This window comes from Heliangelus exortis, chromosome 1 (genome assembly GCF_036169615.1).
Source record: "Heliangelus exortis chromosome 1, bHelExo1.hap1, whole genome shotgun sequence".
Classification (NCBI taxonomy): domain Eukaryota; kingdom Metazoa; phylum Chordata; class Aves; order Apodiformes; family Trochilidae; genus Heliangelus; species Heliangelus exortis.
In genome coordinates this window covers 20,009,621-20,026,700 of record NC_092422.1, presented here as the reverse complement: position 1 = coordinate 20,026,700, position 17,080 = coordinate 20,009,621, and the positions used below count along the sequence as shown (strand labels likewise).

The window sequence follows — 17,080 nt, the reverse complement described above, 5'->3', positions numbered from 1 at the left end:
GGAAGCCTTAAAATAGAGCTGCACTTTAGAAGTGTGATTTAGCCACATATTCCTTGCATATCCTACCACCCTGACTATCCCTGTCTTGCTTTCTGAGCAGAAAACATTCCCAGTTCACTGGACTCCTTTAATAATTCTATTCATGAATTTTAAAACAGACCTATTTACTATTTAAATATCAACTTAAGTCTACTTATCCTAATCAGGCATGAAGGTCAGCAGCACTGCCAGTGCTTGTACTCTCATGTCTGATCTGATCAGTGAAGGAAATAAAAGCTGAAGCAGGCAGATGGCTGAATCAAAGAGAAAGGTCATTATATACTGAACTGATAAGATGAAGAGAATAAAATAGATAAGGTGATCTTCAGGGAGAAGGTTAAGACTTAGCCTCAGCTTTTAGGGGGCATTCCTGTCTGAAGATAAAACAAATACCAGGAGAAGTCTCATCAATTATGCACTGAAATATCTTCTCCCATTGTTTAGCACAGGGAAAATCCTGGCCTTTCTCTTCTTCCCCATCTCTGTTGTAAAAAAAGTCTTTATTTTCCTCTCTCCCACAGAAGAATACCACAGATTTGTGGTGTTACTCTCCCCATTGAGTGAGGCATCCTGTATTTAAATAGAAACACAGTAAGCAAGAAGAAACATTGCTGCTAGACAACTCATGTCTCTTAGCTCACATAATTCTGGTTGTTAGAAGTCTGCTCACAACTTGGTATATTTTAACTAGGTTTGAAAATCTGTAAAGTGGGGATTTATTCCCTCTTACAGCAAAGTATGAAGTAAGTCTATCATGCCAAATAAATAATTCATATAAATTCTAGAAACATAGCGAGGAATATAGGTCAGGGGGGGCACATAGAAGAGGGATGGAGAATCCTTTACTTAAAGCATGCGGTAGACCTAACTTCAGTTTCTTAGACAGTTTGTGTCAGAATGGATGATGGAAGAATGAAGATGGTTCTTAAATAACTTAAAAAGTAAAGGACAACTTGACAATCACTCTGGCTTTTGAAGAGAATACAGAGGATAAACAAACACAAGATAACTCTTTGGTTTTTTTCGGATCAGAATTTCTCTTATGGAAGTCAGTGGGGTACATAGTGGCCACCATGATAATTTTTCTTAAAAGATTTGTGAAATGCCTCCATAATGTTTTTCAACAGGCAAATCAGTGATTGGTTAACTGGGAGAAGTGATGAGCCAGCAGGACCCATACACTTTAAAGTACACTCCAAATGCCCCTAGGAACCACCAACATTTATGAATAATGAAGATCAGGATATGTTGGCATTTCAGTGTACACACTGAAACACAGTGCTCCACGCCTTACACACTTTAATCTTCTCTTAGCATAACCAGATTACATTTTATGATGAACCTATACAGGTGATCTTCACAGCAATCCAAAAAGTTCACTAACTGCAGTAAGCAAAACTTCTAAACCTTTGTTAAAGGAGCCATAAACAGAAATCACATAAAAATAAATTTATGAGGAAGCTTTTACAGTATTATTGCAGTAGTCATTTTGAGAACATGAAACTATAAAATCCTTCCTTGAATGAGGAAATAACATTCACATTATAATGGCAATCAGAAGCAGTTCAGCCAGCTGCTTGAAGGCACCCTAAGCACAAAGAGGTTTAGGAATATGCTAAATTTAGAAGGAAACACAGACAGACAAATGAAGTAATCCAGAGCAAATGAATACACACAAATCTGAATGTCCCAAGCAAAGTTAAGGTGAGGTCTCACATGGCTGAAATAAGAAGTAACTTTGGAAAAATCCTGCTTCTACCTCCATGTAGAAAGGCTTTCTACCTGGAAGTGGCAACCAGCAGTGTCACAGACCAAGAACTTACTGAAGGGAAAGAAAACACAGCTAGCAAACCAAACTGAAAGTCCTGCCAGCACAGTGAATAGGAAAATCCTTGGGTGGTAACATGCAAATTACCTATTAAAAATCAGAAGGAAGAGACTCAGGAGAGAAGGATGCAAAGGGACAGGCTGCAGGTGAAATTCAGCACTGGGCTATTGACCTGAGGAGAGCAAAAGCATTTTACAACTGCAAAAGCATTTTTACAACAGTTTGCAAGGAGTGACCAGCAATAGGCACCAGCCATTCAGCAGAGAGAGGTAACTGGGAAGGGACTAGAAAGTTAAACTGCCTAGAGAAGTAGAACATTAACAGCTGGATTACTCAGAAAACTGAATAAGGAATGATTCAGACTGATTTTCAAGAAAAACAGAGAAAAATGTGTTCTGCCATCTCCTTCAGTATAGTTGGTAGGACGCAGTGGGAAGGACTGGCCAACAGTAACTTGTATTAGCATAACTCCTGGAGTCCTAACACTCTTCACTCCTTTAACCTACACTGCACTGGCAACGTGAGCAGCTGCTGAAGAGGGCAGCTTGTTGTTTTCACGTGGTAGGGCAGCCTGTGAGGAGCTGAAAGTGCTGAGTGACTCAGAAAGGCAACACAACTAAACCAAGCTGATGAGACATCTCAAGAACTGTTGCCTTCAGCTCTAATCCCCAAAGCACACTGCATGTGACCACCCACCGAGCAAAAATCGCAGAAGTACTCCCTGCTAATCAGATAAGAATTCTATTTATCTGCAGCAGGAAGAAGTAATCCCCAAAGAGACTACTATATTTAGCTAAGAATCTCTTAAGGGCTACTTGTTTTCTTAGGCAGCTGAAAAAAAGCCCAGTCCAGCACAAACGTGTGAGACTGATTTCCACACCATCAGTGCACACACCCGTCACACAGATGAGAACAAGTTTCTCCACAGAAACCTGCAGACATTTGGCAGCACACAGAAAACCACTCTTTACCTTCACCTGTTACTGGAAAAACCAAAATAGTAAGGTCCTTCTCCCTGTTTTGTACTGAAAGGACTTTCTCCCCTCTCCCCTTCCACCCCTCACCACAATCCTATTCTTTCTATTCACCTGCAATGAAAGACTGACAGGAAACCCACAGCACTTCCAGAGTTTCTACACTTGCTTAACTCCTACACTTCCTGTATAGCACTGAGCATACTGATAGTCCTGAAGTAGTGAACACAGAGCTGTCTCTTCAAGATGCTGAAAAACCTTGGACTTCTCTGTGTGTGCCTATTTGTGCATGTTGGTATCACACACTGCAGTTCCACGTCTGCCCACCCGTGACACTTCAGGGGCTGCAAATCTCCATCTATTTACCCCACCCTGCTTCTTCAGGGGCTGCTCCACTGTTCTCCTCCCTGGGTTGCAGGGAGACTGCCTGCCACCTCACCATGGGCTGTGGGGAAATCTGTTTGGGCACCTTTCCTCCTCTTTCTTTACCAACCTTGGTGAAGCCCTGGCACTGCTCTCACCTCCTCCTCTCTTCTGCTCTGCAGGTCTTTTTTTACTTTTGCAGTTTTGTTTTACCTTGAGTATGTTACTTGCAGAGGTGCATCCAGCTTCCCATATTTGCTCAGCTTTGGCCAGATGTGGGGCCAGAACTGGAACCAGGGGAGCGTCCAGCATCTTGCAGGAGCCACCCCTGTAGCCTCCCCTCCTTCCCCTCCCTGCTTCCAAAACACCACTGCACTAACCCAAGGCAGATGCTTAATGCATTTCACTGAAAACACAAACAAACAAAAAACCTACCCCTAGGGGACTAAATACTTGTTTACACCAATCAAGAACTCTAACCTTGCATCAAAGTGGCAAAAGAACAAATAAGCCTCTGTTAGGAGAAGCAGCAATACCTTAAAGGAGTCTGGTTTTGCTCAGTCCAGTCTGCATCTCAGTAAAACTGTGGCTCCTGCAATCACAGATAGCATTTGGAAGCCTTACATTTTAATTTCCTTTAATTATATCAATAGAGGATAAGGATTAATAACAAAATCTTACTAATCTAAGGAAAGAAAGATAGGCTCGAAAGTGAGATTTTATTCATATGCTACTTATTCACAATCCAAAATATGATAAAACTGATAAAAACAGCCTAGAATAATAATGTTAGTTTACATCACTAAATTCAGTTCACATTTTATTAACAAAGTAACAGAAGGAAAATTACAACATTGAAGGTTCAGAAAAAACAGGCTGTCTACCATGACTAAAAAATCTACACTATCTTAATTGGTCACAACTGATTGCTTGTTTAACATTTATTATTTAAAATTAACACGAATTATAAAACTTCAGATGCACCCCACTTCTGTGCTCATAAAATAGATCTTCTGTCGTATCAAATTTCAGTGGATTGGAAAGAATTTTCTGCTGAGATATTTCATTTAAGCATGTTTTAAAAGAATTCTGAGAGTACTCTCCCTGCCATGCAGGGATGGCACACGCTGCAGTCCCACCTGCACTTTCAGCCCACCTCACCAAGGAATCGTGTCACAAGCCACTGTGCCACGGCCTAAATTCTTTCCTCTGTGGTGGACACACAGACCTCGGACTCCAGGACACAAAATAAAGCAGATTTCAGCTCATTTTAAGGCAAAGAAAAAAGCAGCTTCAACTGAAGAGGAGATGAGCACCTTCAGCTGATTACAAGAGCTGCAGTTGCTCACCCTTATGCAGAGACTGGTGGAACTTTATGGGATAAATTTTAGCACCAGTGTTGAGGCAGCATGTTCCCACCCTACTGTAAAGACAGCCACCACAGTCTGGAAAACTGACACACAGGTTAAACACAGCAATGAAGCAGTCAGTAGTTTGCATGCAAACATCATGTTGGACTGCTACACTCCCAGGACTAAAACTGTTAAGTGTGCAAACACCAGTTAGATCGTTGGCTTCCATTTCTGTTTTTATTTTACATACTTTTTTCTATGAACAGACAGGGCCTCACAGAACAAAGGAGCTTTACCAAGTGTTAGACCTGGAATTAGAGACCTCAGTTACAAAGATTAAAACTGTTACCAGGTAAGGAAAGAACTCTTTAAACAGTGTATTCATATTGGTCCTTAGGCAAAGCTGCAGCCTGACTCTCAGACCAGGAGAAAAACAAAACCCAAAAAACATTTTAATACAATACTGGGGGGCAAAAAAAAAAAAAAAAAAAAAAAAAAAAAAAGATTTGTTTTAAAGAAAACAGACAGCCAAAGCAGACTGTATGACAGCAACTGTCCCTAGGGGAGAGGAAAACAAGAGTGTATATATATGGCATAGTAGCTAAACAGCCATTAAAACTGTTTTAAATGACAGTGTTTCATCAGTGGGGTGTAGAGGGAAAGAAATACATTCAAAGTAAGAGTAGTTTTGAGTAAACGTGCTACAGGAAACAAAAAACAAGCTGACTATACACATACAAAACAACAACAAAACTTATTTACAAACATTTATACCCACAGGCATAAAGACCAAGTTTCATACTTGTGAAATGTATCCGATTGTTAGATCTGGACTGAAAAAATTTCCAATCTTCGGTAATAACAGAATAACATTTCTGCTCTGCAATAACCATATGGCTTCAACCAGGTCTACCCTGAAGTCTCTGCATCTGTATTATAAAACTCACAAGCTCTACAGGTATTTTAAAACTTTAATTTTCAAGATGGGAGTTCATCCACTAACTACCTGAGACACCCCCAGCCCTCCCCCCAGCACTCTGCCCAACAAGCAGCCAGCAACCTAGAGCTGGTACTGTTACAGAATTATCTACTTAATTTTGGATCCTATGAATTCATTCCTCAAAGCTTACATTTCATCATCTGCTACATTTTTAAGATAAAAAGAAAGATTATGTAAAACCAATCATCTACGCAAAAAAAAAAAGCCCAGAAATTATTACAAATAGACTAAGGTGGGCATTTTTAGTAACCAATTAAAAGAACTAAAAGTCATATTTATGGAACTCAACACTTCACTCAGTCATGTAGTCAACACTCTCGAAGACTAACAAGCAGACCAGTTCACAAGTACCTAAGTTGTTTACATAATTAAAAGAATAAGATGTCAAGTCAAAAAATATATTTTATCCCTTCAAGATCAGGAAAATAAAATAAAATGCTGGTTCTGTAACAGTGCAACAACTGCAGCATATTTTGCACGCAGCACACGATTTGCTAAATTTAGTGGCACTTAAGTATTATGCAGTAAATACTGAAAGTAAGACAAGTTTCTGATCTGCATAAGCATAATCACATCGTTATTACCAGAGTTGCTAAGCTACAGCATTCTGAATAATGCCAATTCACTTTTAGCATTTCGATCACTAGCCTTAATACATGTCAACTTCCTGCCTTCTATCTGGCTAAGAGAGAGCTTTCACTGAAGCCAAGCATTTAATGAACTTGCCACTGGGCTTGGACCAGGCTCAATCTGACCAGTCGTTCTCATCAAACTCTGAATCATCATCAGAATCACTGTACTCCACAGCAATGCGCCTGGACAGGATGGTTGCCACGTCGTTGCCAACGGGTTCCCGCTTGGCTTCTTGCTCACGTTGCTCCTGTACCTTTTTCAGCTGAATTCCTATAGAGATAATTACCATCAGACAAAGTTTTCTGCACATGGGATTTTAAATTTCATATCGTTATTGGTGAGTTTTTTATTCTAACAACGGATTCGGAAAGAAGAGGAAAGGGAAAAAAAGAAAGCATTGAAGCAGAGAGCCTCCCTGGGCAAGGAAGACACACAATAAAGGCAGATTGGAGCCCATTCTCTGAGACCAAATGCTTCTAGACTTCCAAAATTGCCAGCAATATGTTAAAACTAAATATTCATGACTGTATGGTCCTTTTGATCTGAAGATCAAAGTTTTCACAGTTATGTTTGGAAATACCATTAGACTCACAGCAAAAGCAGGAACATCCATTGGACACTGGCTAAAAATCAGTGGGCTCGGTGTTGTCTGAAGAGAATCAAACACCCATGTGTATCTACTGGCTATTTTATTGATGAACGTATTGTTTTTATTTCATTATGACCACACAAACATGAGAACATGTTTGATAACACTGTACATCTTTAGATATTAGAAACAGATCTAAAGTCGGGGCTGACAGATGTTAGGAATAGGTGCGTGGTACCTGTGGTTAACAAGACTCTTAATGACATTCTGCCCAGCTGGGAACAGAAGCCTTGAACTCAGATCCCCTGAAAACACAGTGCTTTCATTGAAACAAGCAAACAAAAGAGAAATGTCTAAACCCCAGTGCCCACTTACCCATTCGGATAGCAGCTAAAAGGTCGCTCCGTGCGTCGCTTATCGGCGGCTGCGCAGGTTCGTGGCGTTTTGCCTCCAGAGCTGGAGGAGCGTGCATTGGGGAGGAAGAGAGGGATGAACCTGCAGCAGGGGGGCCTGGGGGGGGAGGAGGTGGGCCAGGAGGAGGAGGAGCAGTGACAACAAGCCCACTAGAAGGAGGAGGATGAGTAGTTGCATATGGAGAACCAGTCACCAGTCCAGAATGGGAAGGTGGCACAGGAAGCTGAAGGGGACTGACAAACGCAGTTTGTGCTGAAGGAATCATAGGGGGAGGAGGAGGAGGGGGAGGACCTGTAGGATTGTAATAATCCACCATCTGAGCTGGAATCATCCTATATAAAACAGAACAAAAACATTTAATGCATTGAAAGTCAGGAGTCACAGAATCATCACCCCTTAAAACTGCTCTCATGCAATCTCAGCTAAAACAAAAATAAAAAATAATTTCAACTGGTAAGTTAAATACCCAAGTGATTATAATCATATGAATTGTCACATTGACAATACACTGAGATTTAAGGCAGATGTCCTTTTACCACAAAAGGAGATTCTATCTTCATACTCCTGACCTGTTAAGTATAAAACTGTACTTGTAACTTGTTCTCTGTGAGAACATTAAGTATGATGCCTGTGATGAAGAACAGACCAAGAAAATCATGGACTACTTCTATCACTTCCATAGAAGACCAAGTGTCAGACCAAATAAAGAGCTCATAAAAGAGACAGGCATGGAGGACAATGGGAAGTATGAATGGGAAGATTTACCCAAAGGTATATCATGCATCTCATGTGCTTCTTTCATCAAGTTTATCAATTTAAATATTCTTTTATTAAATTGATACATTTGATTGATAAAGAGGAGGAACAGGGAAGAGCTAATGTCTTTGACAAAATGCCATTAAAAGAATTCTTAAGCAGTAAAAATGGGAATCAACATAAGAACTATGAAGTAGGTGAAGAATTAGGTACAGGAGAGAGGAGCTGAGGGGAAGTTACTGATGAAATTCAGCAATAGATGTCAACATATGACAACTGTGATACACCGACAATGGTCATGTACCTGGGACTTAAGCACAAGTATTTCTGTTTTTAAATGGAAATAACAGAGAAAATGCAGGTTGGAGCAGTCAATCATAGCATAACTGAGTCATCTGCAGCATGACACAGACAAGAGTCAGGCAAATGCTATCCCAGGATGCATCAAGTGAGGCTGAAAAACCCTGATTTGCTCAGTTTAAACTGACACAAGCAAGGATGATTACAGCTTTCCTGGGGTTACAACTTGAAGTTTAAGCTCTTTAAGCAAAAGAGCAAACAGGCATAGACTGGTTAGAAAACAGATGTTTTTCTTGCTGTTGGAGAGCCAGGACTCTGAAGCAAGCCTTCCTTCACAATGTATTAGGGCAAAATATCTACAAGGGAATTTGATAAATTCATATATTGAGTTATGGAGATGTCTGTGGCAGCAGGGAACTTGGTTTTGTGTCTAAGGAAATCCCTTCCACTTCTGTGATAAGCTTCTTTAAAAAGTAATTTCTGGGATACAACACAGACTGCCACATTAATCACATTCAGTGATATTTTTCCTGAAGTTTAAAATATTACTCAAATTATGCTGTTACTATTTTCCACCTTAAAGGAAAATAATCCCCTTTTGAATATTCTATTAGGAAACCTTAGTATTTTACAAGCATATTGGTTTCACCATATTCAATACACAGTTCAGTATTTCTGCTTTCACCATTTCTTCACTTTAATTCAGTTCACACATAGAACTTATACCAATTTTTTTTCTGTCATCCCCAGGGAGGAAGGCCAGGTATTTGGGGGGTTTTTTTGTGTGCATGCCTTATGTGTTATGATGGTTAGGAAAAACACACATCCCTCTAAGTCCTGGCAAGAACCCACTGGAAAAAATCAGGAGTTTTACCCATATTCTGCTGGTACCACAGGTACTGAGCTATGTTGGCCATCTGAAGGCTGGGGTGGAGGTGGAGGTGGTTGCTGAGGTCTGTTTAAAGTAGCATGTCGGGCAGTGGTGGAAGGTGGTCTGTATTCATGCTCATGGCTTTGGGATGCTGCCATGTACTGTGGACCATCTCCTGCTCCATATGAAGACATTGCTATCTGCTGATGGAGGGAATGGTTCGGAGTAGCAGGATAAGAATAATCTGTAACATCAGATGCATGGGACCTAAAATTGAAGTAAATGGATGAAGAAGAACAGATTATATGAGTGTAAAAGGATATTACCTAAACTGCTCACAAGACAAGCTAAAAAGAATGCAATCAGAATTATTTTTCTTGCAACAGGACTACCTGATTATCAAGCACCATTCCCTTGTAGTCCACAGAAAGCACAGGAACAAATGCAACAACAACAACAAAAAAAATCACAGTTCAGCTTAACATGACTTGAAAATAAATTAGTTTGATAAGTCAGTATACAGGGACTTAAAATGGGAGTCTCTTCAACATTTCAGCATAGTAGCTTCATGCAGAATGTCCTACAATGCAGACTTTTAAAAAGCCTTTCTCAAAATTTTAGAATTCTTTAGTAGCCATAAGGAGGCACAATGTTTTTGTCAATGATTTTGACAGTCCAATATCTGACATGATAATACTTAACAAGTCCAACTTAAATTAACACTGGCAGCAGAAAAAGGAAAGCAACACTGCAAGCACTCACAGTAACACAGAAGAATATATTTCATCAAAGCAGAGAAAATAACGCTGAAAGTTAGAAAATGCTTTTTATTTTGTTTGCACAATTAATTTTGCTGGAAAGGCTTAGAGAAACCAGGAAATGTAAATATTAGTTGAGCAGAGAGTTCATAAAGATACAAAGTCTAGGATGCTCTGTCAAATAAGCCCAAGAGAGGGAGCAAAAGGATCTCTTCATCCCATTACTGCAAACAGTTGTTTTAGTAATGAACAATCGTGCAGTCTTCTGGCTTTTAGTGAACACAGTAAACTGATGCACTTATCTGTAAGACTGGAAGCAAAGTAAGCAACAAAAAGCCAGGGCTTTGAGTAAAGCAAAATCACAAACCCTTTGGGCATTTTGTCCTCTTTCATGCTTCCTGCCTGTTCCATTTTCTTTGCGTCACTCATGAACTCAATGCCCATTTTCCTTCTCTCCCACTCTTCTTTTCTTGTTCTTACTTTTCTCACATTAATTTGCTGGTTTCTGTTTGGATTCAGCTTGTGTTTCTCTCTCTAAAGTACAATAAGTATAACAAATACATTGTAAATTGCCACAGTCTGGACAACTGGATGCCAATGTTTAATGCCTACGTTTTATTTAAAATCAATAAACAAGAAGAAACATGAGGGGGGTTTTTAGCATTAAAAAAGAATAAAAAAAGAAATCACAATATAGCCAAATACACTTCTTTGCAACCTTATTCATTAAATAAGGTAGCTGTCAGCACAAAAACCTCTCTGAAACCACTATTTATTTCTGTATATACGGAGGCTTTTACAGCTTAGTTCCTACAGCTAAGACTACCCCAAGATAAAAAAATAGAAAGCCTTCTCTCCAGCTCACTGTGCCTTCATCAAATTAACCCTTCATGCAGGTAACACACAGATTTCAGGACTCAATCACTGCTATTTGAAATCAGGAGTTCTCCATAAAATTTGAAAAGCTTGTTCTCTAAGGACAAGATAGCTCTCATACCACAACATCTATATCCAGCAGAGCGATGCATCCTACAATTTCTGCTCAAAAAAAAAGTCCCACAGACTGCAAAAATTAGGTATCTGCAAACATTCAATTACATGTTGGCATTGCTGGGAGACAAAAACAAATCACCTCAATATGACTATTAAAATGCTGGAAGCAAGGTGTTAAGGGTAGGAAAAGACTCAAACGTGTGAAACACAAAACTCATGATGAAAAAATCCCTATCTTGCATTTGACAGCTGAACACAAATGTAATTTGATTGGATCAACCTACAGAAAGCACAGTCTTAATGAAACATTACAGACTGACAGGAAGGAAACAATGTTTTGCATTACAAACTGGAGAAAACCCAAAACCTGGTGATTAAAGGATTTTAAACAGAGTGGGGGTCTGAATATATTACTGAAACAGATGTAGAAATTTTCTTTGAATTTGTCTCAATTACAAGATGATACTCTTCACAAAGTTCACAGTAGTTTTTTTAAATAATTTTTTTAAATTACTTTCTACTATACAGCAGACAAAAGGTAACAGCCCACACTTTGTGCAGTGGTGGCTGCTTCTTCAACCCAGACAGTCAACAATTTAAGCACTGAATTGTCAAATAGTTCCAGTAGATTCTGTTTATACCTAACATTACTGCTAGCAATTAACCAAGACTGAGAAATGAAGAGGGAAAATCCTCTAGTGAGACCAGCTTAGTGAACATATTCAGGTTTCTATGCACACTAGAAGAAGATAACTCCCCCTGACCTCAAAGGGAATCTCAGACAACTAGAGATGAACTCTGATGTTTGTCTCTAAGCAGATTTTTCCTGTTTCAAGCAATATGTTACACCTCGTTTGTGTTTTTTTAGCTTGCTTTTTAGACCAATATTGATAAAGCTGAACTCTTCCCTCAATAAAGCATTCTGTTAGAGGCAAAAGTACGTCTGAGTTCATCACAGAAACAGATTTATTAAGCTATAAGCAGTGTAATATACAACAAACTAGGCACAAAGGAAGAGGTATTGACGTTGTCTAGAAGAGACTTAAATGGGTTCACAGCTACAGCTACTCAAGGTCAAATATAAAGTATATTGCAAACACTTATTTCACTACAGTGCATAGCATTAAAACAAAATGCTCACCTAAAGCTGAGGAATAAAAAGATATTAATTACAGAATTTATGTTACTTGTGCTTTAAAATAATTTTGAGAACTTAAAAAAAAATGCATCACATGTTACATCCATTCTAACTACTCCCAGCCTGTAAAAACCCCTAATTCTACTCAGTATTTCTGAACACACAACTGTGGTATAACAAACAGCTTTACTGTAAACAGACCTAGTATCTGGGGACAGTGATCCCTCGGAAGATGCTCCATGGTACACACTTTGAGACAACCTGTTGTCAGGTCTAAGCTCTTTGTCATATGCCATCATATTCCACTCCTGGCGTCTGTTCCTGGCTTTTCTAACCTTTTTCACCTCACGGGTGGTGCCATCTATACGCTTTTGCTCCTAATGTTCAAACAAAAGAAATAAAGCATGCAAAGAGAGGAAAAAAGGAAAGGAAAAAAAGCTGGTTAAAATGCAGTTAGAGCGCATGAAAATAAGACCAGATATATAGGTGAAGCCAAGTTTTCATAAAATTTCTCTGCACTGAAAATGAAAATAACTCCTTAAGCTATGAACCTCATTAGCAATAAGACTGCTACTTTGTCCTTCTTCTCTAGGATGTACATGCTAGTGAGATACTACCCACCTTACCTATACAGGCAGAAATGTGACCTAATTTTAAAAGCCAGAAAGTTTAGCTTCTTCTGACATGATTTGTTATTTAATGTAGACCATCCTGAAGCACTTGTAATTTTCTTTTCCTGCAAATCAATCTTACGAGAATGTGTTGAAAAATTGTCAGATTTATTTTGGCTATTTGTTTGGGTGAAATCACCTGAGACCTTGGGGAAGTATGGAAAAATCAGAAACACTTTCCTGTTTCACAATCTGTGTGAAATATTTTCTTTCACTGTTTTAATTTCCTTTTCCTTCTTAGATCAGATTAACTACTAAAATTCCTTCTAGTTCTCATCATTGTTTCCCATTACTTTATATAAAAATGAATTTTAACAATCCTCTCTGCAATGTGTTCAGTAATTCTAAGGCCAGTAATATATTACAGCTTGGTAGCTTCATGAGAGATGTCTGTTGAGTTCCTTAAAATCTTTCTATGTAATTTCAGGCCAAATCAATGTCAGTGGTTATCTACCAGCAAGATCTAACAGTGTGACTCAGGGCTTTCACACCTCTGAAATGTCATCCTCACCTACCTCTGGCTACTCAGTGTGATTATAAAAAACCATGTTGGTGCTTCAGTAGAGAAATACACTTGCTCAATCAAAACTGAGAAGGATATTTTTGTGCTACTCCTTTTTGCAACATTATGATGACAGTAGCTTTTTTTTTTTTTTTATCAGCCCTGGAGCCCACATCTTACAATACTAATTCATAAAAAGGCTAAATATGTTTTATCTATTAATATGTTACCATTAGGCTTTTGCTCTCTAAAAAAATACTTTCTCAGCAAAGAAAAGTATTGATATTTTTAGAATGCAGTCATATACAACTGTATTTAGAGAGGATTTTGGTAAAATGCTGATATGCAAGAATTTCATTGTGGAATCTCTACCTTCAAAGTAAAGGATAATAGTTGAAAAGCCAGTCTTGCCAAAACTGGAAAAAAAAAGGTAAATCCCAGATGAACATAGGTATTTTACTCATGCTGTCAAGCAGCACTGACTAAATAATCCTGAAATAATGTATTTGGCACTATACAACAAAAATTAAATTCCATCAAATTGCTTGCTTGGCCTTGCTTTGGATCTCTTGCTTGCTCATGTATGTCCATGAGGGATCTGATGATTCACATCTTCTGACATTAAGAAAGAACAAGAAGAGTTCTTTTGAATCCCAGAATAGTTTGGGTTGGAAGCGACCTTAAAGATCACCTAGTTCCAGCCCCCTGCCATGGACAGGGACACCTTCCCCTAGACCAGTTTTCTCAAAGCCCCATCCAACCTGGCCTTGAACAAAGGCATCAACAGCCTCTCTGGACAACTTGTTCCACTGCCTCACCATTGAAGTCCAACATCCAAATGTTCTGACAACATTTGCTCATTCCTGGCCCCTGCAGTGAGCAGATTTTTGATCTGATTCATGTTAAGATCACCAACTTCATTCTTAATTATTTGCTATAAAATCTTCTTTCCTTCCAAAACTTTTTAGTATTACACCCTTTTTGAATCAGGCTATGCAAGGCTTTACATTCTCCTGTAATACCACTTCTTCACATCTAAACTAATCAATATAGTAATAGGAGAAGAAGGGAAACATGTTCAGTTATGCTTTATTTTTAACATATATAATGTATTGCTAATTGCCATGACTGAATATATGTCTGTTAAAGGTTTTACATCTCTCTTTTTCATCTGACTGCTGCAAAAGGTAATTTGTCACTTCCATCCTTGTTCATTTTTTAACAGCAATGCCACCCTCTAAGAGTCACAACTGTGTACTTCCTGCAAATTTCTATATCAAGCAAATATCCCCATTTTGATCAATGCATGATACTAATGCTTTTTATACAACCCCTGGACAGTCAGGAGTTCTTACATGACTGCTTACATGTAATCATCTCTTTAAAAGTTTGGGTTAAGAGATCGCTATGTTTTTCTTACTAAAAAGGTAATTATTTGTGCATGAATAAATAACATAAATCACACAAAAAACTTATTTTTGTTTACTGAATCATATTTCAGTTGGATATGTTATTCCAGACCAGCATCTGGAAGTGTGCTAATGCACAAATATGCTGGAGCCCTTTTTATTTAAACAATACTAACCTTACAGATACTGATTTTCTGATTAAATATTATATATATACACACACCTCTAAAACATTCAGCCTGGAGAAGAGGAGGCTCAGAGGAGACCTCATCACTCTCTACAACTCCCTGAAAGGAGGCTGGAGCCAGGTGGGGGTTGGTCTCTTTTCCCAGGCAACCCTCAGCAAGACAAGAGGGCACGGTCTCAAGTTGTGCCAGGGGAGGTTTAGGTTGGACATTAGAAAGAATTTCTTTACTGAGAGGGTGATCAAGCATTGGAATGGGCTGCCCCGGGAAGTGGTGGATTCTCCGTCCCTGGAGATATTTAAAAAGAGACTGGATGTGGCACTCAGTGCCATGGTCTGGTAACTGCAGCGGTAGTGGATCAAGGGTTGGACTTGATGATCTCAGAGGTCCCTTCCAACCCAGCCAATTCTATGATTCTATGATTTAATTTCTTCCAAAACACTGAGACAGGCCAATTATTAGCAGCTGCTAAAACTACATATATCTCTAATTACAGATACCTCTAATAAATTAGTTTTAAATTGTTCCAGTAACACTTTCATTTCCTTGAATAACAGTGACAGTTCTAGTTTTAGAACCCAGGGCAATGACAACAGAGTTCTAAGGAAGGTGAAGCCTTTCAAAGTAACTGATTAGGAATATCTTAGGAAAGTTAAGCAACATTAAGAAAAGTTACTTCCTTTAACCAAATGTAATAGAAGCTGTGGCAGACAAGTGGCTGCTGTAGGTAAAGTCAGGAAACAGGTACCTCATTTGCAGTTGCTGGAAGAAGTGATTTCAGCAAACACAGCAAACATATTAGAGCCTCAAACAGGGTAAGTTAATTATGATACTTGCATCAAGAGTTAGCAATTGATATTTCAAGCATCTTAATAAAGAATTAGAGCTAGTAACAGCAGGAAGCTTCAGCAAGTATTTGCAATACTTTCAAAAAAACTGGAAGCATGAGCCTAGAGTATTTTCCTGACCTCACAAATTTACAAGATCCTATCAATCACAAGTCATCATGAATGAGTTCTTAAATACAAGCTCTTCACATTTAAAGATTTCTAATTAATTAAATAATTAATCAATCATTCCTCAGAAAAAACAAGGAACAATAAAATGCAGATTAGAATCACTTTCCTTAGGTTAATCAATTCAGGATATTACTCACATATGCAAAAGTCAAAATAAACTTAATTTCATTCTTAGAACTGAAAAAAAAAAAAAACCAAAAAAAGCCCACCAAACCCACATTCCAACCCAAAGGCTACAAATTTTAAACTTAAAAGAATTAAAATTACAGTTTTCTTCCAAGAAAAAGTTCACCTGAAAAGTCAGATCAGAGAAAGTCTGTGTTAATTTTCTTCAGTTAAACTGAATACAGAAATAATAAATATGGTATTTGAAAGCAGGAAAATTTAACTGCTTATCACAAGCCTTCTGCTGCAACAGCTCAAGCATTTAGGCAAATTATCAAAGTAGTACTTGAAAACTGGTTCTCTGGTGCAAGGAGTATTCTCAGGCTTCACTGACCACCTGAAAAAATGAGCCCAAAACCCAAGGATATCTGGTCAGCTGAGTAGGATGCATTTGAATATCTAGGTTATAATTGGCTGAACAATGCACATCTATTTCACAAAATATTAATAAGACACTCTGGATTCACTCCTGATCACTGCTATAAGGACAAGAACAAAAGGAAATGACAGTCTGGCAAGTAATCTGTGGAACAGTGGTGGCTGCAAGACATCTCACCCAAAACTCTCCAGCTCTCTAAAGGTTCCAGATGATAAAAGATCATTTGGACACCACCCCTGGAAAGCTAAAATCCAGATTTCTTCCTGTCACAACGTCTCCATGCGAACTCAAATCCATGCTGCTTTCTTCTTAGCTGGTCTTGTTAGATATTTAATCAAATCAAACAGCAGTTCAGGCAGAATTTATCAAGGGGTATTTCTGTGATGTATGGCTCTAATCCTACATTATTGGCAGTGAGCATATTTTACATCCAGTTTGTATACTGCAGTAAGACAGTTAAAATCTACAAAAAATATACCATGGATGGAAATAAGTGAGATGTGTTGCCTAAAATAGTGAAAATAGTCTGAAAGAAAATCTATATACTAAATAGTTTTGCAAAAGTCTCTTTACATCTATAAGAAAAATGAAGGTGATATTGTGTTATAAACCTATTCTTAAAAAGAATATTGAATTTTGAATTTTTTTTTTAACTTTCTAATATTAAATCAGAATGTAAAATTCAGCAGTTGATAGTTTCTTTTTATCACGCTCTTGTGATAAGATCTAAATTTTAAAAGAA

The 17,080-nt window shown here is 38.3% G+C and overlaps 1 protein-coding gene across 4 annotated transcripts in view; it reads right to left on the bottom strand.

Annotated features, from left to right (window-relative positions):
* Window positions 1-5,940: 5,940 nt before the first annotated feature.
* The window catches only part of WASF3 (WASP family member 3), a 69,577-nt gene continuing 58,437 nt past the window's right edge, over window positions 5,941-17,080 (bottom strand). For 3 of the 4 annotated variants that reach the window (XM_071736291.1, XM_071736308.1, XM_071736299.1), the window contains 4 exons: window positions 12,210-12,385; window positions 9,123-9,386; window positions 7,154-7,524; window positions 5,941-6,459 (listed from right to left, as the gene is read on the bottom strand). In XM_071736291.1, the coding sequence (XP_071592392.1) occupies window positions 6,302-6,459; window positions 7,154-7,524; window positions 9,123-9,386; window positions 12,210-12,385 (969 nt within the window). In that variant the 3' untranslated portion in view covers window positions 5,941-6,301. Of the gene's footprint in view, window positions 6,460-7,153; window positions 7,525-9,122; window positions 9,387-10,244; window positions 10,412-12,209; window positions 12,386-17,080 lie in introns of all 4 variants that reach the window. The other variant, XM_071736316.1, reaches the window with a different exon arrangement.